The sequence below is a fragment of the Geotrypetes seraphini genome, chromosome 9 (genome assembly GCF_902459505.1).
Source record: "Geotrypetes seraphini chromosome 9, aGeoSer1.1, whole genome shotgun sequence".
In the NCBI taxonomy this organism is placed as follows: domain Eukaryota; kingdom Metazoa; phylum Chordata; class Amphibia; order Gymnophiona; family Dermophiidae; genus Geotrypetes; species Geotrypetes seraphini.
In genome coordinates this window covers 26,027,531-26,054,815 of record NC_047092.1, presented here as the reverse complement: position 1 = coordinate 26,054,815, position 27,285 = coordinate 26,027,531, and the positions used below count along the sequence as shown (strand labels likewise).

The 27,285-nt window shown below is 41.4% G+C and overlaps 2 protein-coding genes across 4 annotated transcripts in view; one reads left to right on the top strand and one right to left on the bottom strand.

The window, feature by feature from the left end:
- The window catches only part of FBXL13 (F-box and leucine rich repeat protein 13), a 163,640-nt gene extending 139,758 nt beyond the window's left edge, over nucleotides 1-23,882 (top strand). The window contains exons 19-21 of one of the 2 annotated variants that reach the window (XM_033959618.1): nucleotides 10,289-10,423; nucleotides 17,293-17,456; nucleotides 22,834-23,882. In XM_033959618.1, coding sequence (XP_033815509.1) covers nucleotides 10,289-10,423; nucleotides 17,293-17,456; nucleotides 22,834-23,023 — 489 coding nt within the window. In that variant the 3' untranslated portion in view covers nucleotides 23,024-23,882. The remainder of the gene's footprint in view (nucleotides 1-10,288; nucleotides 10,424-17,292; nucleotides 17,457-22,833) is intronic. The other variant, XM_033959619.1, reaches the window with a different exon arrangement.
- Nucleotides 23,883-25,003: 1,121 nt separating this feature from the next.
- The window catches only part of FAM185A (family with sequence similarity 185 member A), a 50,904-nt gene continuing 48,622 nt past the window's right edge, over nucleotides 25,004-27,285 (bottom strand). Inside the window, exon 8 of one of the 2 annotated variants that reach the window (XM_033959113.1) lies at nucleotides 25,004-27,015. In XM_033959113.1, coding sequence (XP_033815004.1) covers nucleotides 26,900-27,015 — 116 coding nt within the window. In that variant the 3' untranslated portion in view covers nucleotides 25,004-26,899. The remainder of the gene's footprint in view (nucleotides 27,016-27,285) is intronic. The other variant, XR_004540675.1, reaches the window with a different exon arrangement.

Sequence of the window (27,285 nt, the reverse complement as noted above, 5' to 3'; positions counted from 1 at the left end):
GGCTGTTTTGAAACGACATAATAGTTGTCCGAGGTCTTTTTCCCTCTGTGTTTGAAACGACATACAGTCGTGCTTTATATTGTTAAATTATTACAGTAAGTTTGATACAATCCCAGTAGGGAATGACCTATTTACAGCTCTCCTCTGCATGTTTATCTTTTGATTTTTGATTTTACAGTTTTGTGGTCTGGCTTTTGTTAAGTGTAAACTGCTGGAGCCTGGCCATTTACAAGAACCTACCTGTAGTACTGGAGACAGTGCAAAATGACAGGTAGGCTGCGCTGAAAGTTCTGTGGATAAATGTGTATCAAAATACAGTCAAACCTCGGTTTGCGAGTAACGCGGTTTGCGAGTGTTTTGCAAGACGAGCAAAACACTCCAGCAATTTGTAACTCACAAACTGAGCGCTGTCTTGCAAAACGAGCAAAATTTACCTGCAGCTTAAGTTGATTTTCTAACCCTGCCGCCCCACAAGCTCGGCGACATGCTCAGAGTTGAAGCAAAGCCTGTCCTCCTCCACCACACCGTTAAACCAAGCCCCGCGCGCGCCCAACCTAAGAGAAGCCATCAGCGAGCAACAGCCAATCCCAAGCGCCGCACCTGACGTGGGTTGAAAGTGGCACTCAATCAGCTAAGGGATCTGGGAAGGGGGCGCCGGACCGACCTACTGTACCTTCGAGCCGGGAAGAAGACTGATTGGGGCCGGTTTGTTGTTCCCCAGCCACTGGCGGCGGATGGATCCTGCTTTGAAGGAGAGGGAATGCAGGACTGAAATGGTGCGCGAGAGAATGGCTAATAAAGTAAGTAAAGAGGCGATCTGCGCCGCTCCCACGCCGCTTTATTGTCCTGTCCTAGTTCAACAAAGTAACAGTCATATTCAAAAATCCCGACAGGGATGCTCCCTGTTTTGTTTTACTGGAACTGAGTATAATTCTAAGTTGGGGGGGTGAAATTGGACGTACTCGGGACGCGCCATTAAAGCAAGAGTGAGGAACAATGTGGAACGAATCAGCTGAGTTTCCATTATGGGGAAAGTTGCTTTGATATACGAGCGCTTTGGATTACGAGCATGCTTCTGGAACGAATTATGCTTGTAAACCAAGGTATCACTGTAATTACTATTTCTTGAATCTTGTATCCTTGAGTATCTGGAAAGAGATTATTTGAGACAAATCAAATTATTTCCTCCTGGTGTTCAGGACCAATATCTGGGAATTAATCTTTCTAACTGTAAAAAAAATGAATGTATTTTCTTAATATTGTAAGGTTAGTTTTCCTGTTCGGTTGTTTCTACCCTGATGACATAGATGTTGAGATTATAATTCAAGACCAAGGTTCACGTTATTTGTGATGCCTTGATATAGATTCCGCCTACTGTGGAATAATCCATGAAAACTGAGAGAGTGCTGCAAAGGGAGAAAAAGAGCTTGCATATCTGAGTGCTTCTTAAATATGCACCCCAAGAGCTTACCCACTTGTACACCCCCTCACAGTACAGGCCAGAATCAGTAAATGGCCCTCAAAGAGTTAGGTGCTGTTAAGATCCAGGCTAAGCTAGTATTGCCAGAGGTTGTGGTAAAAGCAGATAGCGTAGCTGGTTTTAAGAAAAGTTTGGACAAATTGCTGGAGGAAAAGTCCATAGTCTGTTATTAAGACATGGGGAAGCCTTTGCTTGCCCTGGTTCGGTAGCATGGAATGTTGCTACTCTCTGGGTTTTGGCCAGGTTCTAGTGACCACCATGAGAACGAGCTACATTGGCATGATGGACCATTAGACTGACCCAGTAAGACTATTCTTATGTTCTTATGTAAGGGCAAAACACTAGCTTAGTGTTCTTCCCATAGTCAGCGTAACACTGTTTTGTTTGGGGGAGGGCCCCAAGGGCTTTGCCCTAGGCCCCAGCAGAGTCCTGCAGCACGACATCTCATAAGCTCCCACCTCCTCCCAACGCTGTACTTTTAAATTTTTGGGCACCCACCGCACAATGTCAACAAGCAGGCCTGCCCCTAGAAGTAGAATGAAGGGCCTGCTCATTGATGCTGCGCGGCAGCTGTCTGAAGATTTAAAAGTACAGCACCGGGAGGAGGTGGGTGGAGGAGTAGAGCCATAACTGACCGGCGACCGCCAATTCTTGGGGAGGTCATGACCTCTGTGGCCTCCCCCGTTCCGACGCCCATGGTTGTTCCTGCACCTAACTTTGGGAGTGAGGCCTTACACTTGCCAAAGCCTGATGTAAATTCTCACACCCAACTGGTGGCAGCTGGGTGCACAAATCCAACAACGCATCTAATTTATGCGAATGCCCCTTTTTGAGTTGTGCTATGAAATTTAGACGCACATGTTATAAAATAAAGCTCAGGGCAGATGCACACATAACTCCAAATGAGTCCCAATTAACACTAATTATTGATTAACACCTCATTAATTAGTTTACATGCATATATGCAATCTGCACCCAAATTTGGGCGACTTATATAGAATTCAGAGGTAAGCAACTTTGGTGCATATTTTATAGAGTAGCACCTATGTGTATAAAAGCCAATTATTGGTGCCTCATGCCTAACTTAATTTTTAAATTAGCTTAATCAGCAGTGATAATTGAAAAAACATCATCAAAAAGTAACCTAAAAAATGATCTAAAACATGAATTAGCTGGTAGGCTTGGTAGGCATCTGCCCTGAGATGCCTACCAGAAAGTCGGCGTAGTTGGGGAATGGATTTTGGGTGTGGGTTGACTTAGATGCCGGTAGGCACCTAACTTAGGTGCACTCATGTGGGCCAAGAAAACCCTGGCCGAAATGGCAGTGTGCCTACGACTGCTTAAGTGTCACTAGGCATGATTCTATAAATGGCATCTAGTGGATGACTGACAATTGCGCTCAATGGCGCCTACGAGTTAGGCGCTGTTTATAGAATCAGTGCCTTGGTGCCTAAGCGTAGGTGACAAGTTACAGAATGAGGCGGATAAAGTGTTGGAGCTTCTGTGTCAATGCAATCAAAAACTGCTTCTTTCGTATTAACGGTGAATAGTCTGTATTAATATGTTGTTTTGTGCTAGACCATGAGAATACCCGGATAATATTAAAGTCCCGGTTTACGGTCTGTTTCATTTGTCTCTTCCAGTTTCACGAACCCCTGCTGTGGATTAACTGCAATCCCATTTAAGCAGGGCAGGATTAATTCGTCGAGGGCCCCTAGGCACACATGTATACTGGGCCCCCTGCCCTGCCCCACCCCACCATGCGCCCAGGCGGAAACAGGAAGCTGCGTCAGAGGGAAGCTTTGGGCAAGCAGCACCGCTTGCACAATTACAGTTCCCGTTGCCTTTCTTACCCGCGTTGCTTGCTTGTCTTACTTTCCGTTGATGGGGGGGGGGGCCGCATTGCCGATCGGGGTGGAGCCCACGTTGCCGATCGGGGGGGGGGGGGGGGCTCGCATTGCCGATCGATGCTGGAGGGGCCCATTGCCGTTTGGAAAAAACAATGTTGATGTCCTCCTTCATCGGGCCCCCCTGACCATTTTGGGCCCTAGGAATGTGCCTACTTGGCCTATTGGTTAATCCTGCTCTGCATTTAAGTGTTATTACTGCTGCTTGGCCTTGTGTGAAGCATAGCTGGTTTTACAGTCTCCTGCTAATCAGTGAATTTCATTGGATTTTCTGTAAACTGATCTTCCTGCCTTGGACAGCAGGGAACCTTAAGTTTTAAGCCATGACTTCTTGAGTACAAGATTTAAAGAAATCCTCTTCTGAGCTCATGCTCCGGATATTAAATTTGCAGAAGTTATTTAGACGATTATCCCTCAGGTCCCTCATAACAATGCTGAACTGAGCCTCAGATTTCTTATGTGGGCAGGGCTGATGCTTCACTCCCCTGATCCTTGGAGCTATGAAGGCAGGGGAAAGACAAGCTTTCAAGGCACTTCTGCTGGGATGCCTTTTTTCCTCACCCTTATCCCACGATCAGGCTCCAATAAAACAATGATCTAGTTTGAATATCTGTTCCAAATATGTAAAAGGGAATTTTACTCAAAAATTTGTTTAAGGCTGGCACAAGGCAAATATAGGCTTCAACTCATAACGATAGAAATACAAGAAAAGCACATTGGATCCCTTCACTTCTGGATTCTCTTCTCCTGTCTTCTGTAACTCCAACTTATCACACCACAGCATGACAAATCCTTTCAAGGTGCTGCAGTCTTAGGCTAGTGACCAGACCTCTGCTACCAGCTTTCTCTTCCATCTTCTCCACAGGCTTCCTGAGCCACTCCTCCTTGGCAGATTCACTGAGTCGCTCTTCACATTGCAGACTCCTGTGGGACCTGTTGGGAGACAAATGTCGAAAAACAACATACAGTACACTTCCTTTCCTGTCCTTAGACCACCCTGCAATCAAATGAAGATTGGATAAGGATATTGTAGGTGTCATTTGACTGTTTCATTTGTGGAGGTGGGGAACTAGAGGCATAGAGGTTAGATTAGCTTGGGGGGGATGTTTAAATTGGTTATAGGACTCTGGCGTTTAAGGCAGGAATAATGAATTCATGTTTGAATGCTCTTATTTCTCCAGCTCTTACTTATTGTCAAATTCAGAAAGACCTTAAAACTTATCTATTTAAACAATACAAAATGTAATCGATTTAAAATTATCATGATAAGTGGATTTTTATTATTTTATGGAACAATGTTTACAGTTTCCTACCTATTTTAGTATAAATAATTTGTATTGTGCGTATCTTACTTTGAACAAGTTAGGATTGCATTTTGTTAGTCAGTATCTTTTTTCAATTGTGCTATTTTCTTTTATAAGACACTGTTATTTGGATCTGTATTTTAATTACTTGTAATTACTATTGTGTAAATTGCCAAGAACTGATGGTTTGGCGGTATATAAAAATAAACTATTATTATTATTATTATAAAGAGCCTATTCCAGGGGGCTTCTATACAGTAAGCAACATTGATGAAGCTGTCTGCACAATGCGCGGCAGCAGCGAAAAGGGCGAACAGAATGCTAGGAATGATGAAGAAGGGGATCACAAACAGATCGGAGAAGGTTATTATGCCGCTGTACTGGGCCATGGTGCGCCCTCACCTGGAGTACTGCATCCAGCACTGGTCACCATACATGAAGAAGGACACGGTACTACTCGAAAGGGTCCAAGAAGAACAACTAAGATGGTTAAGGGGCTGGATGAGTTGCCATACAGTGAGAGATTGGAGAAACTGGGCCTCTTCTCCCTTGAACAGAGGAGACTGAGAGGGGACATGATCGAAACATTCAGAATACTGAAGGGAATAGACTTAGTAGATAAGGACAGGTTGTTCACCCTCTCCAAGGTAGGGAGAACGAGAGGGCACTCTAAAGTTGAAAGGGGATAGATTCCGTACAAACATAAGGAAGTTCTTCTTCACCCAGAGAGTTGTGGAAAACTGGAACACTCTTCCGGAGTCTGTTATAGGAGAAAACACCCTCCAGGGATTCAAGACAAAGTTGGACAAGTTCCTGCTAAACTGGAACATACACAGGTGAAGCTGGACTCATTTAGAGCACTGGTCTTTGACCTGGGGGCCGCTGGTCTGACCCAACAGCGGCAATTCTTAAGTTCTTAACCTCATCGCCTGTTTCACTACTGTTTCATCTGTATAGGATTAGAGGGAGCCCCAACAAGCATCTTGCATCTCAAATTATGTACACACAACCTGAGCCAAAAAAACTCATCAAATTGGGACACAGCAGGAATTGCCTCTACTGCCAGCCACATTCTGAAAAACAAACGCAAACCTATGGGATCTGGGATATCTCTCTCTCTCTTCCTTTTCCTTCAGGCTGAAGTTTGCAATCATCAGATTGCTGGCAGCATCAGTCAGCTAATCATGCTGCCTTTGGTGGCCTCCTGCTTCAACTTCTTGTCCCCGCAGAGTCAGGATGTGGCAACAGGAGAAAAGCTTCCAGGCTGCTGAAGGCACTGTGTTTAGCTGACTGACGCTGCTGACAGCCCAAAGACTACAAGCTGCAGTGTGGGGAAGGGAGAGTGGTTTCCTGCTGGAGGAAAAGAGGTGGGGTACGGACGGGCAGCTCATTTGGGAGGGGCAAAGTACTCCTCGCTCTCCCAAACTACACTGAGAAGCAGCATCAGTGGTGGTTAAAGGAAGGTGCGGGATGGAAGGGGGCTGGGGCCATATAGAGGGAATGGTGCAGGGCTGGAGCACCCCCTTATGATTTGCACCCTGAGCAGGCTGCCCCCCACCACCCTGCCCTTGGTACACCTCTAATGAGTAGTTTCAGAATTCACACGTCAACTAGCTGATCTGGATGCAATTCATTGGGAGAGGATTCAAAAGTTGATGAAATCAGAATTCACTGGGACATTTCTATCACCTGTTCAGTCACTTCTAACTCCTTAGTGCTGGGAAGTACAGATTCCCTAAGTCAAGCCTCATGTTATTCTTCCTGATCTTTTTCAGCTAATTATCGATTGTTGCCAGATTCTCCCTGGACACTCACAACTTTTAACTGGTGACCTCCCCACTCCAGCTGAATGTACAGTCCTTCAGAGCCCGTTACAGATATTTCTTATTTTCAATGTACCAGTCCTCAGTACTTCTTTACTGTAACAATTTGGATATAACGTCTTGCCTTTGTTAGGCATGGATCCTGCCTTCCATTAACTACAGCGTATTCTAAGACTTCCTTTACAATTTAGTCAAAATAGGAAAAATATGTCTTATTATGTAAATTGCTGGTTTAAAACTTTCTATTCATTGTGGACACCAAAATAGGAACTGTTTGGTAGGTCACAGTTTCTTGGTACTTGAGGTTTCCCCTTCTCCATAATTTCATGGTTTGACAATGCACAAATGATCAGTTTAAGCCTTTCTCTTGGCACTAAACTGTGTAAAGATAATGGAAGGAGAGTTTTGGAGAATGAACATATTGTTCCAATGGCATTAGTCTCAGGAGGTTCCAGGTTTTATTTAATATGAGAGAACATTCTCTAATCTCTTTTGCTGGCTTTCACGAGTAACTAGTGCTTGAAAGTGAGGTTTGTTCAGCTGCTACTGTCGACTGCAGCTTTGCCACAAGAACTCTCAACGGGCAACTTTTTCATAAAAATGTAGTCTTAAAGGTTGATTTTGGCCAACGTAGACAGACTGGAGGCTAAGCTGAAGAAAGACCAAAATATATCAAGTTACATATTCTATGACTGATTCACTTGTAGCTCCACAGATTTAGAGAAAGGCTAAAAAAATTGTTGCAGTCAGATTTGTCTCTTACATGAAAAATTGCCTTCATGATTTCTATCCTTGTAGTTCTTTGAATAATTCATGTAAATCAGCTCCTAAAGTTTTTTCCCTTCAAGAACACATTCAAAATTTTCTTAAATCTTTGGATGAAACTAGGAGAGCTTCTTCTGGAAGTTTGTTCCATACCTTTATCTTTCTGCTGCTCATTCATCTTTGGAGTGCAAGAGTAGCCTAATGATTACTGCAGTGGCTGGGGACTTAGGTACAAGTCCCACTGCAGCTCCTTCTGATTCAGGGCAAGTCACTTAACCTTCCATTGCTCCAGGACCAAAATAAGTACAGGCCCTCTCCATATTTGCAGGTTTAGGACTCACAACTTTGGTTATTCGCAAGTTTCTAAACCCTGACCCACCCCAGCCTTCCTTCCGTCTTATGTATCGCTCCTTCCCTTACTTTTAAAGCCTGGTGGCCTAGCAGGGAATTGGGGCAGGAGCAATCTTCCTACATTCCCTGCCCTGTGCAAAGCCACAAACAAAAATGGCTGCTGTGAGTTCCCGTGGCCTTGCGAGACTGCAGCGGGAACTCACAGCAGGCATTTTTGTTCTCAGCTCTGCACGGGGCAGGAGTGTAGGAAGACCACTCCTGCCCCACTTCACCACTAGGCTTTAAAAATAAGGTGTGGAGAGGTTCAGGAGGTGTGGATGGAATGAGAGTCAGCCCTAAGTAAGGTGTGGCGAGGTCCAGGAGACAGGAGGGAGGCAGGGGTGTGTCAGAGTTGGCCCTAAAGTTATTCGCAAATTTATCATGAGTTGGCTTTGCATCTAAGCCCCCACGAATATGAAGGGAGGAGTGTACCTGTATATAATAATACCACAGGAAAGTACTATAAATGAACTTTTTTCTTTTACAACTAATAGACATAAAAGAACTTCACATTTGATTTTTGCTTTTCCGCCTATTAAAGGATGCAAACTTAAAAAATATCACCAGCATCTTCTTTCACATCAAGCTGCAGCATGGGGCAAAGATCTAGATCAATTGCTCATTTTTACTGAAATTTATGGGGAATTTAGAAAACATCTAAAAACACATTTATTTCTGAAGTACTTAGGTAGTTAATTTGTAAAAATTTTATACTATGTAATTATCAGATTTTAGAGTTTTTAGCTATTGGTTCTTACTCTCTAATTTCCTTCTGCTTTTATGGTATTTCAAATGTATTTTAAATTGTGTAAACCACATAGAACTTCACGGTTTTTCGGTTATTATTATATCAGATCCCATCCCCTATGCCTTAGAGGACAATCCTTTCTTCTCCTCAAAATGTTTACCTGATCTATATTTTCTCAGGTTCTTTGAAATCCTTGCTAAAGCATGGTACCTAAATCTGACACCTATACTCTGTGTAGGGTCTAACAAAGGCCCTTTATTCTTTAATTCTTCTCCCTAAATGTTATAGTCTGTGAAAAACATACAGATCTGTGAACTGCTATTCTGCAATGCCAGCGTTATAAAGGCTTACATCCCAGACCAGGCTCCTGCTTCTTGGACTGACAGGAGGAATCTGCCTGACCAGTAAATGTGGTAACAATAGTTAATGTATCAGTGCTTAATTAAAGACTTAGACAAGATCCTGGAGGAAAAGTCCATAGTCCACTATTGGGATAGAGATGGGGAAATACACTGCTATCCCTGGGAGCAGTAGTATGGAATCTTGCTTCTCATTTAGATTCTGGAATCTTACCACTTTTTGGCATTCTGCCAGATACTTATGATCTGAATTGGCCACTGGTGGAAGCAGGAGACTTAGCTAGATGGACCATTGTTCTGCCCCACTATAGCTACTCTTATCTTCTAAAACAGTAGTCCCCAACCCTGTCCTGGAGGACCACCAGGCCAGTCGGGTTTTCAGGCCAGCCCTAATGAATATGCATGAGAGAGATTTGCATATAATGGAGGTGACAGGCATGCAAATCTGCTTCATGTATATTCATTAGGGCTATCCTGAAAACCCGATTGGCCTGGTGGTCCTCCATGACAGGGTTGGGGGACCACTGTTTTAGAAGATAAGAGTAGCTATAGTGGGGCAGAACAATGGTCCATCTAGCTAAGTCTCCTGCTTCCATCAGTGGTCAATTCAGGACAGGGTTGGGGACCACTGTTTTAGAAGATAATAGTAGCTATAGTGGGGCAGAACAATGGTCCATCTAGCTAAGTCTCCTGCTTCCATCAGTGGCCAATTCAGGACAGGGTTGGGGACCACTGTTTTAGAAGATAAGAGTAGCTATAGTGGGGCAGAACAATGGTCCATCTAGCTAAGTCTCCTGCTTCCATCAGTGGCCAATTCAGGACAGGGTTGGGGACCACTGTTTTAGAAGATAAGAGTAGCTATAGTGAGGCAGAACAATGGTCCATCTAGCTAAGTCTCCTGCTTCCACCAGTGGCCAATTCAGGACAGGGTTGAGGACCACTGTTCTAAAGCACACAAAACTTAACTTCTGCAGGAATGAATGAGTACAGGGGCTCTTCAAACCTGTCTGCTGTGCCAGTAGTTATTTAAATCAGTGGTTCCCAACCTTGTCCTGGAGGACCACCAGGCCAATCGGGTTTTCAGGCTAGCCCTAATGAATATGCATGGAGCAGATTTGCATGCCTCTCACTTCTATTATATGCAAATATCTCTCATGCATATTCATTAGGGCTAGCTTGAAAACCCGATTGGCCTGGTGATCCTCCAGGACAAGGTTGGGAACCACTGGTTTAAATGCTAATGATTAAATGATTGTCCATAAAGGATATGTACATGCACCATATCGGGATGCCAAAAGCACCGAAACCATCAAAGAACGCCATCTGACGCTCATGTATGGATAAGCATCACAGAAACACTCTAACTCTGTATCCTAACACCATTACAGAGGCGCATGTCGACCGCTCTGAATTGACTGCCTAGTCATTAGTACTGGTACAGACGCTTTCAATAAACAATGTCTTCACCACTGCACTGCTCCAACTTCTACTTTTGTATTTTTTGTGTTGCAGAAATTCTGTCAGCAGGTGAAGGAGCTGGAACGACTCGATGTCTCACATTGCCTAAAGATGACCAATCAGAGCATGAAAGCAGTGGCATTCTGCTGTCAAAAGCTCACAGCACTTGCGATTGCTGGATGCCCAAAGGTATAATGGAATGAGAGCAGGAATTCAATAGCGTAACATTCAAGAAATAAAGCAGGACACATTGTCAAGGGCTAGGTAACATACACTGATCATACATAACCTCCATCTTCTTTGCTTAGCTTCCATCTCTATAGGAAATAGGCTTCTGCAATTTATCATAGCTTTATTCATGTTTAGTATAGGACAGATTTAAAATTAGACATATTTTAACAACCATTAAAGCAGCTGGTTGAATGTGCAGTGTTCAAACTCATAAATGCAGTTTGTGTTTTGCTAGTCTGCTGCTGAACAGCATTGGATGGCTACAATTAACATATGGAAGATACCACCCTTTCTATTACAGATTAAATGGACTGAAAATGGCACATTCAGTTCCTGTCTTTTGACTGGCTGTAATTCTTTTCCTGATAAAGCATAGTTGGTGCTGCAATTAGGTTTAGGAATGACTAGGTAAAGAGGCCTCATCTCTAACATAGGAATATGAAGGCAAATAAAGGCCAAATGGTCCATCTAGTCTGCCATCCGCAACATCCACTGTCTCCTCCTCTCCCTAGAACAGTGGTTCTCACCCCTGTCCTGGGGGACCCCAGCCAGTTGGGTTTTCAAGATATCCCTAATGAATATGCATAACACATATTTGCATGCCTGTCTCCTCCATTATATGCAAATCTCTCTCATGCATATTCATTATGGATATTCTGAAAACTCAACTGGCTGGGGGTCCCCTAGGATAGGGTTGAGAACCACTGCCCTAGGAGATCTCATGTGCCTGTCCCATGCTTTCATTAATTCAGACACAGTGTTTGTTTCTACCACTTCGACCGGGAGACTATTCTATGTATCGATCACCCTTTCTGTAAAAAAGTATTTCCTTAGATTACGCCTGAGCCTATCACCTTTTCACTCACGCACTTCCTTTCAAATGAAAGATTTACTGCATCCACATTGATGCCACATAGGTATTTAAACATCCCTAGCACATCTCCCCTCTCTCACCTTTCCTCCAAAGTATATATATTGAGATCTTTAAGTCTGTCCCCATACGTCTTATGATGAAGACCACTGCCCAGTTTAATTGGCTTCCTCTGGGCCCACTCCATCCTTTTATATCTTCTTGAAGGTGCAGTCTCCAGACTTTGTACACAATATTCTAAATAAGGTCTCACCAGCATCTTATACAGGGGCATCAATACCTCCTTTTTCCTACTGGCCATATCTCTTCTATGTACCCCTACCATCCTTCACAAAGAGGAAGAAAACAGTCCCTGCTCGAAAGAGTTTACAATCTAAACAGGCAAGACAGACAAACAAGATGTCATGGATACAGTTAAGGGGAACGGTTAATCAGCTGGCTGCTTTTAAACAACAGGGAAAAATGCTTGAGTACCTGAATAAATTCATGTTGTAAACCATTCTGAGCTCCCTTGGGAGAACAGTATTGAAAATTGAATAAAAAATAATAATAATAAATACATGGTATAAAAATACAATAAATAAATAAATTATAGGTCAATCCCTGGACAAAATAGTGTTCCTCGTAATTGCTTTCATCACCCCTCCTTCTCTTTCAGACTTTTATATTCAGGCTCAAAAGAGCAAAAGAGCACCTTTCTTCTCCAGGAAGTGACTTTGCTTGCCCATCCTTTGTCCCGCTTTTATGTTTTTCTTCAAAATGGAATAGCTTTAGGTTTCAGAAATATTTAAGCTAGTATTTTCAAAACTTGAGCGAGATAATGCTTGAACATATATAAGCACGGGAAGTCATAGGAACTTTAGGGAAAGTTTAAAAACAGGCCTATGTTTATGCAGTTCCATTGATGCAGTTATCCTAGCTGAATATTGACACTTAACCGATTAAGTGCCAACTCCGCCCCTGAAATGCCCCCAAACAGCTGATTTTCACTTGGGCGCTAACTGCTCATTTTCAGCAGTAAGAATCAGTTGTCGCTGAAAATTAGGAGAGAGCCCCAAACAAGTAATTTAATCAGTCAGCAGTTGTTTCTGGCCATTTAAATCATTTTGAATATCAACCAGCATATTTTTTGCATTAATATTTTGGATCTTTTCCAGATAAGCCCCGCCAAAAAGTTAACCCCCGCCACAGTTTTAGCTAACACCATGCTAAGTGAATACTTGGGGAAAGTGAACCCTCCCAAGTCATTATTCAAATCATGTGAATAATTTCCTCGGAGGGCTTCAATAGTTTAATAATTTATAAGGTGGCGTGGCTTAAGTTTTCGCCCGTGCACTTTTTGCATTAGTGGTGGCGGGGCTTAAGTTTTCGCCTGTGCATTTTTTGCATTAGTGGCGGGGCTTATCTGGAAAAGACCCAATATTTTTACAGTATATTCTTACAGGAATGCTCTATATACTTTTTAAATGTCTATTTTATAACTTTTATTCAAATATACTTTCAACTTGTACAAGGGATTGAAATATTTCAGGCATCCTTATCCACTAGCGAGTCAGGACTTAAGCTGTAAGGACAGAAGACTGAGTGTGTGTTGTATTTTGAAACACATTTTGGAGACTAAACATTGCAGAAATAATACTGGCAGCTGTTGCTAAAGTGAAGCTCATTAAGAAGTTTAAATTCTAGTTGCACTTCATTGTCTGAGTAATGAACCAAGGTCTGTTCTTCTAGGAGCATCCGGTTAAGCCTTCAGTTTCCAGCGAGGCTTTTCTGAGCCAACTGTGCCAAATCATTTACATATTAAATGGTAAAGTGCCACTTGAGACTAAGCGGATGCAAATATATGGAATTTTACATCAAATAGATAAATTAGATACTGAAAAGTATCTATTTATATAATGGCAAGCATATTAAAAAACTTTTTTCCCCAGAAAACCTGATTACCTACTTAAAACCCTCTGTGAAACATTTTTACTTTGCAATACTTCCTGTTTCACCACCATGTCTAGCTCAAAAAATAGCTTGGAATTTTACCCAGTGCAATAATACCTTTCTTCTTTTCAAATGTCTACAGTGCTTTTCAGCTTTTATTGAAAAATCTCTATACCAGTGGTTCCCAAACCTGTCCTGGGGACCCCCAGCCAGTCAGGTTTTCAAGAAAACCCTCATGAATATGCATGAGAGAGATTTGCATATAATGGAAGTGACAGGTATGCAAATCTCTCTCATGCATATTCAAGAGGGATATCTTGAAAACCTGACTGGCTGGGGGTCCCCCAGGGCAGGTTTGGGAACCACTGCTCTATACGATGTATAAGCTAAAAAGCCTACAAATCTTGTCACATTTAAATGTTCAATATTATGCAATGTACATTTTCTAGACAACTCCTATGAGACTAAACAAAGCTGCCAAGCCCTTCCCTAACATACAACTTTCTGATTTGTATTTTTCTTTTTCCTTAACCATAGCTACTTAAACTCCTCACATGCAATGCTGATCACAGCCTTAATCATTCAAATAAATTGGGCCACACCCTACTCAACATTTTAAAGCTTTAGAAACATTTTAGTACCCTCTCATTTTAATGCTGCTGCATATTTTAACCACTTGAGAAAGCAAGAACCAAGATCTCCACAGAACATGTAATGAAACCACCTAGAGTAGAGTCTTAACAACATCAACCGTGGCGTGGTGGTCAAGAGTACTGAAAAGGCAATAGCAAGTTAACTGCAAAAGTTGATCTTGAAATAGTTTGGAGTCTTTATCTTATTTTTAAAATTCAAAGCTTTAATGTTATCGCTGTATATTTTAAGCCCAAGATTCTCAACCCTACACCCACAGTGTCAGGTTTGCAAGATGTCTACAGTGAACATATAAGAGACGGCTTTTCATGCAACTGTCTCATACATATTTATTATGAATACAAGTGAAAGCATACTGCCTGGGTGTCTCCCAAGGACTAGGTTGAGAATCGCTTCTTATTTCCTGTTTCTCACACTTAACCTGGGACAGGGGTAGGCAATTCCGGTCCTCGAGAGCCAGAGCCAGGTCAGGTTTTCAGGATATCCACAATAAATATGCATGAGATAGATTTGCATCTCAAAGAGACAGTGCATGCAAATCCATCTCATACATATTCATTGTGGATATCCTGAAAACCTGACCTGGCTCCGGCTCTCAAGGACTGGAATTGCCCACCCCTAACCTGGGAGAACATTAGCTTAGGGCAGTAGCTTAGCGAGGGTAGGTGGCGCCCTCTTCCTTCCACGTTCCCCCCCCCTGCACCACACTCACGCCCTCTCTTCCCACCCCATACCTCTTTTAATTGCCAGCCAGAAAACAATACAGACTCAGAATAAGGTCTTGTGTATAAATTTTAGAAATAGAAACTATCGAGGCTATAGTGTTTTTTTTAAAATTTTGAATGTTTGTGTTATAAAGTCCTAAATCCTCGAGGGCCGGAATCCAATTGGGTTTTCAGGATTTCCCCAATGAATATGCATGAGATCTATTTGGATGCACTACTTTCAATGTATATTCATTGGGGAAATCCTGAAAACCTGATTGGATTCTGGCCCTCGCGGATCGGAGTTGCCCATGTCTGCCTAAATGGTCCAGCACCCAGTTACTTGGTAGATCACTTTAAATTTCCTAATTCTAGACGTTCATTACACATAACATTATTTGAATTTCCATCAGTCAGGGGCTGTCATTACAAAAGATATCACAATCGTTTGTTATCATTTCAAGCTGCTATCTGGGATACAGACTTTCGCCGACTATTTTCCACTTCTACACCTTGTCTGAATTTTAAGAAATTGTTAGAAAACTTACTTATATGCAGTTTCTGTAAGATTAATCTTTATAGTTCGCTGTAGCTATTCAGTTTCTTTTAAATCTGTTAAACAGCATAGATCTGAAAGGTATTGTGGTATATAAATGTTATGTGTCCCACTGAAACTGCCAATAGCTTTAATGCAGGGCTTTGCAACCCAGTCCTTGGGACATACCTGGACAGCAGGTTTTCAGGATACTCACATAGAATATGCAGGGGATAGATTTGCATGGAATGGAAGCGGCACATACAAATTTATCTCATGCATATTCCATTACGACTACTACTACTATTAAGTATTTCTATAGCGCTACCAGACGCACACAGCGCTGTACAGAGTAAGAAAACAGTCCCTACTCGAAAGAGCTTACAATCTAAACAGCCAAGACAAAGAGGATGTTATGGATACAGTTAAGGGGCACGGTTAATCAGCTGGCTGGGCTGCAGGGCAGAGTAGGGTTAAGGACTGAAGACATGGGTCTTGTATGCTGTAAAAACCCCAATTTTCTATTTTTTTTTGAATTAATGGCCTTATGCTAACATTATCTCACAGCAATGTTTTAAAAATTACTGCAAGGCTGGCAAAACGTTGGATGTTTTGACAAAGTTGGGGTTTTGGTTTATAGACCATCCATCCTATTCGCCAGATCATGTTCCATCTATTTTCTGTTTCCAAACCTTAAGAGTTTGAAAGGACAACAGTTTGAATGGTTCCGATATGATTCAGCAGTGAAGAAAATTCAGTGACCAGAAGTCATTCCCTTCTTGGTTGGGCTGAGAACCTTTCAGTGGTTCCACTAGAAAACTTAGGGAAGTTATCAGTGTCATTTTAATTGATAGCCCCCCTTATTAAAGGTCTCAGTGTATAAATAGGGACCTATGCTATAATAGCTCGTTAGGATGTGTCATTTTACATCCCTCAGTTGTTTTATAGATCACATTTAGCACTATTAAAGCATGTATTTTAGGTGCCATCTTATGCAATGAGACCTGATTAACAGTTAAACACCACATTTTAATGGTAGCCCACATTAATAACTACCCCCGCCCTAATCTTTCCATTCACCGACACTGAAATTACAAAGCTTATAGATCAAAGATATCCAGATATTCAGGGAAGAATTAAGCCATTATCAGCTTGATTCACTAAGATATGTTGAAAATTATCTGCCTTAGAGGCAGAATTATTGATGCAGGCTACTATTAAGATATGTTACTTTAATGCATTAACTCGTGCTGTTTCTGCACAAATCCCATTTTAGAATAAACAAAAACATGCTTATATAAATCACTGAAACAAATTCAGAAAAATATTTCTAATAGCAAAGTCTATATCATATATTCATTTTCGGATAGGTTGTGCTCAGAGACATGGAGGAAAAAGGGGACAAAGTCCCCCCCCAAAACCTCACCACCCAATCATTGCAGAACTTCCACTTTACTGAAGTAAAACACTGTGCATTAGCATTAAAAAATTTATTGTTAAGCAGCACTTATCTTTTTCTGTGAAGTTCTTTGGCCTCGACGTGCCACGTTTCATTCTTTCTTCAGGAAGCCAAAACAGTGTGGTCAAAAGACTACAAAGTCTTCCAAAAAGGGTGTCAGTCTCTTATTGAGCTTACAAATTAGAATATACCGACTTCTGTTGCTCTGCATCCACTTTTTCCTCAACCTATCCACAAATGAAAATATGATATAGACTTTGCTATTAGAAATATTTTTCTGAATTTGTTTCAGTGATTTATATAAGCGTGTTTTTTGTTTATTCTTGAGTATTTTTTCACGCTTTCCTTTTGAAAATTTGTGTCCTCCTTTTCAGTTTGACAGATCCCATTTTATGCAGTGAGAGCTAGTTACTACTGTGTTTTAATAATAACCAATTTTAATACAAGCTTACATTGTATTTGCTAAAGTGCGTTGATAGCATATGTTAGCAAAGAGGTCTATAAACCAATGCAATTGTTGATAAAGGATATTGCTGTAGCAACTGACAGACACAGAGGTAAAATTTTTAAAAGCCTTAACAATTCCATTAACTAACACTATTAGAAAAGAATTATGGTGATGACCCTTTTCAGACCTTAAAATATCCACTAGTTTCTTGTATGCTCAATTTTTAGCTGACCGATTTGAGCATTCAGTACATATCAGGGGTGTGTCATTATCTTCACATACTGGACATCTCGGGATGCATTCACCTCACCAACAAGTCACTGAAATACCTTTGGAAAGGCTGTAAACAGCTTCGGATCTTCAAGATGCTGTACTGCAGGAGCATTACCAAGTAAGGACTTAACTGTTTCAATCCATGAGAACTATCTTGCTTTCATGAACTACAAAAGATCGCAGAAAGAGAAAGACCGCAAAAATATCTGGCAAAGTTAAGAGAGGCTGGTCAAGTAGTCAGGAAAGCAAAGATGCAAATGGAAGAAAAAATTGCTGACACGGTAAAACAGGGAGACAAGACTTTTTTTTAGATATATCAGTGATAGGAAGAAGTGCAAAAGCGGCATTGTGAGACTCAAAGGTGGGGAAATATGTAGAAGCTGATAAAGAAAAGGCTGAATTGCTTAACAAATATTTCTGTTCTGTGTTCATGGCTGAAATGCTGGGAACTCTGGAATGTGAGAGCCTAGGATGAAGTTAAGAAGTGATAGGCTCAGGAGTAATCTAAGGAAATACTTTTTTTACAGAAAGGGTGGTAGATGCGTGGAACAGTCTTCCAGAAGAGGTGGTGGAAATACTGTCTGAATTAAAGAAAGCGTGGGATAGGCACATGGGATCTCTTAGAGCAGCATCTTTCAAACTTTTTTAGCTCTGGCACACCAAACAAAGCAAATGTTTTTCATAACACATTATAATTTGAAATTATAAAATTGCAAAACCAACAAAAAATTAAATTTGAGTTATCGAAAGTTCTTTAAGCTACTATGTATGTTATTGTAACAATGGTGAAACTAAAGTAGATAGAATAGAGTTGCTAATCAATGTGATTGATTCGCTTGGTTTTGAGTCCAAATTAATTCAATACATGGCTCAGTAGTTGACAAGCAAAACATGTATTTCATCATCCATCTGCAAGTTGTTCTTTTTTTTTTTTTTCCAATTTAATTTATGTCAGAGCTGAAAATCCAAGTTTCCAAAGATAAGAATATCCAAACGGTAACAAAGTCTTGATTGCTTTGTTGCTCAAGTTAGGATAACTACACTTCTCCCAATAACTTTTAGGGCTGACTCTGACCCACCCTCGCCTCCCTCCTGGACCTCTCCACACCTTGCCTGGTGGTCTAGTGGTGAAGTGGGGCAGGAGCGATGTTCCTATGCTCCTGCCCCATGTAATCAACAAAAATGGCTGCCATGAGTTCCCGCTGTAGTCTCGTGAGACTACGAGAACTCATGGCAGCCATTTTTGTTGATGGCTCTGCATGGGGGGAAGCGTAGGAAGATTGCTCCTGCCCCACTTCACCGCTAGGCCACCAGGTATAGCATGGAGAGGTCCGGGAGGTGGGTCAGGGTTTAGAAACTCGCAAATAACCAAAGTCATGAGTCCTAAACCCATGAATTTGGAGGGAGAAGTGTACTGCATAAAAAATAAAACTAAATTTACTTGATGTTCGTTTTCAAGGACCAATCACATTAAAGAATGATCCTCATCAAAGAATGATGCTCATAACATTGACAGAATCTTGCGTACGTGACATACATGTCATCTATTCTAGTGTATACTTATGAAGGGAATTTTGAAAAATATTCTGGAATCTCTTATGGCACACCACTGTGCAATGGTACACAATTTGAGACATGCTCTCGGAGAGAGGATGAGATAATGGTTACCGCAGATGGGTAGACTGGATGGGCCATTTGTCATTTATCTTTCATCATGTTTCTATGTTTGTAAAGCAGGGTTATGAAGTCAGAGTCAGAAGCAATTTTGGGTGGTGTAAAACTGGGAGTTGGTAAAATATATAAACTCTGACTCTAGATTTCAAAATAAAAACTTACATCATTATTATATGTGGAAGATTTATCATTTTTATATATCTATGTATCTTTACCTGGATCTAAATTATTGGTAAATATGCACTTTAGATCCAGACCAAAAAAATTTAAATCCTAATAGCAGTAGGCATCAGAGTCACACAGTAGAAAAATAGAGGGCTGAAGGTTGTGTGTATGAACTCCACAGCCCTGATATAAAGATGTCATCTATAGCACTGCTTTTCAACTCCGTCCTCAGGACACACCTAGGTAGTCAAATGTTTGGGAGATCCATAATAAAATATGCATGAGACAAATTTGCATGCCAAGGAGGCAATGCATGCAAATCTCTCTCATGCATATGCATTGTGGATATCCTGAAAACCCAACTGGTGGGATGTGCCCCAAGGACTAGGTTGAGAAGTACTCATCTATAGTGTTTTATAAATGAACCATTTTTTGACAAACATACATCAACGGGCAACCTTTCCCAGAAGCCAGCAGAGCACCAAATCATCATTTAGCAAGGTTAGCCTACTACAGAAGACTGATTTTCCCTGTTTGGGTGAATGCGTCATGCATTTTCAACTATAAAGTCTGCACTGGCAACCGACTGAGTAAAGAATTCAATTCAAAGTGTTGTCACCGGTACATCAAATAATATATCAAACTGTACCAATTTGGCTTCAATTTCTCTGAGAGATTTATAAACCTCCAAGGGCATTACATTCTGAGGGGAAAATGAAACTGGTAGCACTGACGGCTGATAATTTAAGATATGTGACAACTCAACTTCAAATGTTTTCCATTACTGGAATGTCATATTGGAACAAGCTTACTGGGCAATTCAGATTTTGTGCAGATCAAAACAGCTTTAAGAAGATGTTGAAAACTAAGCTTTTGATCTGTCTTTCCTAATGTTGCTTGGGCACTTTTGTAACATTTTATCAAATTCATTACTGAAGAATTTGTAGATCTTATTTTCACATGTTTTGATATTATTTCGAAGAGTGATTTGTATTGAGGTTTTTTGTTTTTGCTTTTATGTATGTTCATATGGAAATCACTGCAACTCCAGGTGGTATATTAAGTTTTTAAATAAATAAACTAAATCAATTGATAGAAACCTTCAAAATCCTAAAGGGCATAGAGAAAGTGAATAAGGACAGATTCTTCAAACTGTGGGGAGCCACAAGCACTAGGGGCCACTCGGAGAAATTGAAAGGGGACAGGTTTAGAACAAATGCTAGGAAGTTCTTTTTTACCCAGAGGGTGGTGGACACATGGAACGCACTTCCGGAGGATGCGATAGGCCAGAACTCTGTACAGGGGTTCAAGGAGGGTTTGGATAGGTTCCTGGAGGATAAGGGGATAGAGGGGTACAGATAGAACTTGAGGTAGGTTATAGAAGTGGTCAGAAACCACTTCACAGGTCATGGACCTGATGGACCGCCGCGGGAGCGGACCGCTGGGCGAGATGGACCTCTGGTCTGACCCAGTGGAGGCAACTTCTTATGTTCTTAATTATGAATATCATCATCATCAACCTCTTTCAGTAAACCACAGGGACCAAATTATTAGATAGGATGTCACTATCATCTCTCAGTAAAAGTATACAGTAGAGATAGAGAGAGACATGGCAAGAACAAAAGACAGAGCAGATCAGAAATGGAAAAGGTCTGTGGAAACAATAGATACTGGTGACTACTACTATTGATTATTTCTATAGTGCGACCAGACGCACGCAGCTCTGCACAGTCACAAAGAGGAAGAAAACAGTCCCTGCTCGAAAGAGCTTACAATCTAAACAGGCAAGACAGACAAACGGGATGTCTTGAATACAGTTAAGGCAGGGGTGTCGTCCTCGAGGGCCGCAATCCAGTCAGGTTTTCAGGATTTCCCCAATGAATATGCATGAGATCTATTTGCATGCACGGCTTTCAATGCATATTCATTGGGGAAATCCTGAAAACCCGACTGGATTGCGGCCCTCGAGGACCGACATTGGACACCCCTGAGTTAAGGGGAACGGTTAATCAGCTGGCTGGGTTGGAGGGCAGAGGAGTAGGGTTAAGGATTGAACGTTATATCAAAAAGGTGGGTTTTCAGTCTGCTTTTAAACAAGGGAAGGGAAGAGGCTTGATGGACAAACTCGGGTAATTTATTCCAGGCATAGGGGGCAGCTAGATGAAAGGAGCAAAGTCTGGAATTGGCAGGCACGATGAACTTGAGAATGGAGAATTAGCCTTGTGATTAGAGCAGGGGGCTGAGAATCAAGAAAGCCAGGACTTGTACAAGTCACCTAACCTCCAGTGCGCCTCAGGTATAAAGGTAGGTCTTATTTATTAAGCCATTTTAGAGTGCAGGTCCTCAGTGAGGCTTGTATCCTTATTTAACAGCATAACCCTTTTTCAGAAGTACCAGTGTCTAGAATGTTTCAGTTTGTACATAAGAAACGCCTTCACCGGATCAGACCAAGGTCCAACTAGTCCGGCGATCCGCACATGCGGAGGCCCATTTAGGTGCTCCTTGTTGGAGACCCGGATTTCCCGTATCCCTCAATATGATTTGCAAGAAGGTGTGCATCCAACTTGCGTTTGAAACCCAGCACAGTATTCTCTGCCACCACCTCCTCCGGGAGAGCATTCCAAGCGCCCACCACTCGTTGTGTGAAACAGAACTTCCTGACATTTGTCCTGAACCTGCTGCCATTCAGTTTCAGGCTATGACCTCTTGTCCGTGTCACATCTGAGAATGTCAGTAATGCTGCCATTTATCTATGGTCCTTCTCCGGTCCCTACTTCTCTGAATGCCAGGGTTGTCCATTTTTGCTATGGTCATTTTCATTCTGTTTCATTTAGGCCCATATTCTATAAACAGCACCTTTTTCTAGGTGCCAAAGCTGTGAAAAATGCCATTTAAACAATGTTTTAACCTAAATTTTAAGCATCAAAATCATGCCTCCATATGTACTTTATGGCGCCTAATACCACTGTAGGCACAGCTAATGCCAGATTTGGTGTGGAGGCGCAGTTCACATCAGAGGTAGGTGCCGGAAATGTACTCCTTGAAAACCCTGGCCTACGTTTCCAGCGCCTACCTTTGCTGGAGGCACAATTCTCTACATGGCACTGCCGTGTGATTGACGCCTATTTTTAAGGTGGCCGCCAACCACATTGCTGTTTAGAGAATCTGGACCTTCGTGTACAGTATCTTACCAAAATGGGAAGGGGGGGAAGACAGAGAAAACACACATTTCCCTTACACATCCTTACTGGATATTAAAAAAAAGTATTCATGAATCGTTTCTTTTATTTAATTGTGGCTTAACCTTTTCCTATCGTAATAAATTTTACGTTACACTGGTTCCAATCGTAATTATTTGAGCAAAGTTTTGTATTATTCACCGTTATCATTTACTGCTATTGTAAACACAATGGCCCAACAGATGGGACAAATGATAGGTAGAAGGTGTACTGTATGTCCCATGCCATGGGACATATGATGGCAACGTCATCCGAGACACACAATAGGAAAAGGTTAATCAAGTTTTTCAAGTTTTACTAAAAATTTGATATTCTGCCTATCGGATTTCTAAGTTTATTCCTGTACCTTACCGGCATTTAGTATGATAACTATTGGTTATGTACTTTACAGTAATGCATATGTACCTTCTGTTACAGATCTGCAGCTTGGAAAGCTGAAACAAGAGTGGATAAACTAGAGTACAGCAATGATGATCCACCACCCTGGTTTGGATATGATCAGACAGGAATTCTTCTTAACTCTATTTCAGAAAAAGAACAAACTCACGAAGCAAGAACCAGCAATCAAGACCTGTTACTTTTCAGTGCAACCACTGCGCATGTTTAGGCCATCTCCACCCAAAAACTGCATATATTAACCAGTGGGATCTTGGCCACTACTTTTCCTAGAAAACATTAATACTACATTAACTACTCTATTAAGAAATGAAATCATGAAGCATATCTTAAATGTAGTGGCCATCAGTTACAACTGGTACATATTCAGCTGTGTGCAGCATACTTTAAACAAGCAGAAACACTGACAAACCAACTTTGTTCCTCCAAAAAAGGAATGGATTTGGTTTTCTACACTACTCATTTGTTGTTACAAAATGTGACAGCCAGCCCTTGCGTAGCTATTTTGACCTAAAGTGGAGTCTACAGTACTTAAAACATAAAGAACACTTTTTGTTTATAGCTCACTAAAAGAGAGAGAGCTACTCCCGAGAGGGTTGGTATTGAGAGACCACTGTGATTGGGAAAAAAACAGAGAGATCGACTAGTGCAGTGTTCTTCATTGGGAGCCAGTAATAGCTCCCTATGACCCCTTGGGTCCTACTCCATATACATTAACCCCCACCTTATCCTAAAGACTTACTGTTAGCACTTCATCCATAATAAAACCAGTATAATAGCAATGTTTATTTCAGGCTTTACTGGTAAAAAAAACCCCCAACCAAACATGTTTCACGCACCTTGATCCAGAGAGACAAGATTCAGGGGGGCCTTTAATGAAGCTGGACTAGGTGCTAACACAACAAAAATGGCCTAATATGTTCTCTGTTAGTTTTGCCACCTGCACATGCTGTGTACACTTCTCCCTTGGTATTCGCGGGGGATAGGGGCAGAGCCGTACCGTAAAGTGTGAAAAACCGCAAATAACTTCTCGTCCGGCTCTGACCCACCCCCGCCTCCCCCCCAGCATCCCAGCCTTATCTGGTGGTCTAGCGGGCTTTCGGGGCAGAAGCGAATTTCTTACGCTCCTGCCCCGTGCAGATCGCCAATAGGAAATGACTGCCGTGAGTTCCCGTAGTCTCTCGAGACTACGACGGGAGCTCACAGCAGCCATTTCCTATTGGCGATCTATACAGGGCAGGAGCGTAGGAAGATCGCTCCTGCCACGAAAGCCCACTAGACCATCAGGTAAGGAATAATCTATAGTGCTACTAGACATTTTAAGTCCTGTAGGGAGGCAGGAAGGCCCTAAACTATGCTTTCCCCTCCCCCCCCAAAAAAATCACAGATAATTGAAACCGCAAACCCCGAATAGGGAGGGGGAAGTTTAGTAATAAATATTTTACATTTTATTTTTGGAGGGGGCACGTCAGGGATGGAGGAGAGATATAGATGCGCTAGTTTAATGCAGACCTAAACATGGGATCTTTTACCACCTCCTGTTGCAGGTGTTAAATGCTCCTGCCTTAATTTTTTATTTTTAATACTTGCACACTAATGCTGACATCCACGCAAGGCCAGAAATTCAATTAGAAAATTGCCTCTTTTACAGCTGTACTAGAAATGAGCTCAGCACGTAGGGAAATCCAGCAGAATAGCACACCAAGTCCATTTACTAGGGCAGATTAGTAAAAGGGCCCCTGAACTGACTACAGATGACACTGCTGATGTGTCCATGTGATAGAAGGTCCCATCAAAAACATTAAAGAAAGACTTATGAGGACCAAACAAGTGTTCTCTATTAATAGCTGACTTTTCTTGTGTCCTGTTGATTGAAACTGAGCAAGTTCTTCAGTCTGAAGTTAAAAAGAACTATTAAGCTGTGCAGAAAGTGAGTCATCACTCCAAAATCAGCAACCAGAATCAAGATTTTGAGTAGCGCTAAAAATACAATAGGGCATATTTCCAAAGATTTTCCTCCCATGCCTTGTTTATGAATCAGTCTATACATGAGTATGTATTCTGGTCTGAAATGGGGCTCAACTTGAAAAGTGACCTTTGATATTGTGAATATATAAACAAATTAAAATAATTTACTTAAAATATCCTGCTTTTTGTAAGAAAAACAAAACACAAGCAAATAAACTGAAGCTCTTTTTAAGTACAGTTTTAATAGGATCTTTAAACATTCATGAGTGGTAAAATTTGATCTGTTTTGTTAAAAGTGATTTGTCTTAGACACAGTAAAACTTTTTGTGTTCGATGTAGTAAGGGTTTCTCCACTGGTACCCAACAGAAGAAAAAAGTCACTGGAAAAGAACACATAAAATAGGTCTATAATGTTACTATATTCTTGCCATTAAGAGCACCAAAATTCCCCAAAGTTGACAAAGACCCCAATCAAACCTCATAACAACCTGTATTATCAGCCTGAAGAAGTGTTAACCATTCCTATAATTTACTTCTCAGCTGAAGTTAAATGTCCTGAAACAAAGGCCAATTTTCTAAAGGTACTTAAGCTGAGCAGATTACTTTGGCTAAAAAATGTCCCCCTGAGAGCAGCTAAAAGAAAATATGGCCTTTCACATTGTGCATATTCTCAACCCTGTAAAAAGAAGTACTAGCTAAGGAGAAGAAGAACCTGTATATATTTGATTTTCAAGTGTATGTGCACCATTTTTCCTCTTGTTTACACCTCCCTTTTTCTACAGTCTGCTAATTACACATGCATGAGTTTGTTTAGCACACGTGTGTTGCAAGTACTCAAGTGTTTTTCCTCTGAAAACTGTCTACAATGTATATATGCTCAAAGCACCCTTATACATTGATAACACCTCAGGCTATTCAAAACTGCCCCGAAATACAGTAGTTGCCTGCAGTGGATTGGGGTTCTTGTTTAGATTATGTTAATGGTACAATACTAAGACACAACTGTGAAGAATACAGAAGGCACGATCTTTATATTTTTTAGTTGAACTGACAAAGAGCATGGAAGAAAAACAGTGTCTGTATGAGACTAACTTGTTGGCCAGAAGCACAGCAAGAACAATGGGGCAACAGCTATGTAATGCAGAGGTATGGGACTGGATTAGCAAGAACTGTGATAGTGGAGATCAGCGGCAGCCCCCAGGGCCAGGTAAAGCAAAAACAAGTGTGGGGGGGGGGGGGGGGGGGCGGGGCAGAGAGAAAGATTGATAGAGACTGACTTGACTGGGGGACAAAATGGGGCTCCTTAAATGTTCTGGAGGTTGATAAAGGGTTGGCACAGACTAAAAAGAAAAAAAAATAAGTTTATAACCCCTGTTTTAGACCAGTTTCCTAAGTCAGTCCTGGAGTACCCCTTGTCAGTCAGGTTTTCAGGATATCCACAATGAATGTACGTGAAATACAAATTAATCTCATGCATATGAATTGTGGATATACTGACAACCTGTCAAGTGGGTACTCCAGGATTGACTTGAGAAACAGTTTTAAGGCCACTGGTCTTCTGCCCCACATCTTGGAACCCCTGCACTAGACTGCTCAATTTCCACCCTGTGATTTGGAATCCTCTACTGCACCTTAGAACCCTGTATAAGACCACTGATTTTCTGCCCCACACCTCAGGACCCCTGTTCTAGGCCGTTCATCTTCCACCCAGTACCTTGGAACCCCTGTATAAAAGGCTACTGGTCTGCCCTGCACCTTAAGAACTGACATTTTCCAGAACCAAACCTATTTTTTCTTCCATTTCCAAACTCTCTGTGGATAGCATGCTTTGAGCAAGTAGTTACCTCATTAGAACAAAGAACAAAGAAGTTCCTTTATCCACTTCTTGCAAATAATAGCAATTATTCTCACTCAAAATCCCAATAGCCTCCTTGTTCAGAAGGGCCCATAATGTATCCAAAATGCAGTTTCTGCTTTGCAACACAGAGAACTGCCATTAAGCTACAGTTTAATGGAAAATCATAGCTGGCACTTCAACTCTAGCTGTTTAATACCCTAAAATATAATTACAGTAGGTTATACATAGCTATTGCTACTGAGTTCCATTCACATTATAAAATTACAAAGTCTCCAGCTTTAGGGACTGAAACCAGCTCTGAACATGAAGAAACACGGTGCCAATTTTGGTGTTAGCTTCAATCCATTTTCCATTTTCATTCGTCTGATTCATGTGAGCTGAAGAAACAAAAAATAAAGTACATCCAATTTGAAATGGGCATAAAAGGAGTGGAATAAAAACACTAGTTGAAAACAAATTCTAAAAAGGTTATTATATTACATGAGAGTAGAAGCTAGGATTCTTGGGAAGTTCTATTGCACAGAAAACAGAAAGAACCTTTCTTTGCTATTTCATGCACTCTTAAAATGAACAATTGATGTCAAAACCATATCCTGTAGCCATTTCTTGAGCACTTATTCAGCTTTTCAAAGGTTTATTTGAATTCA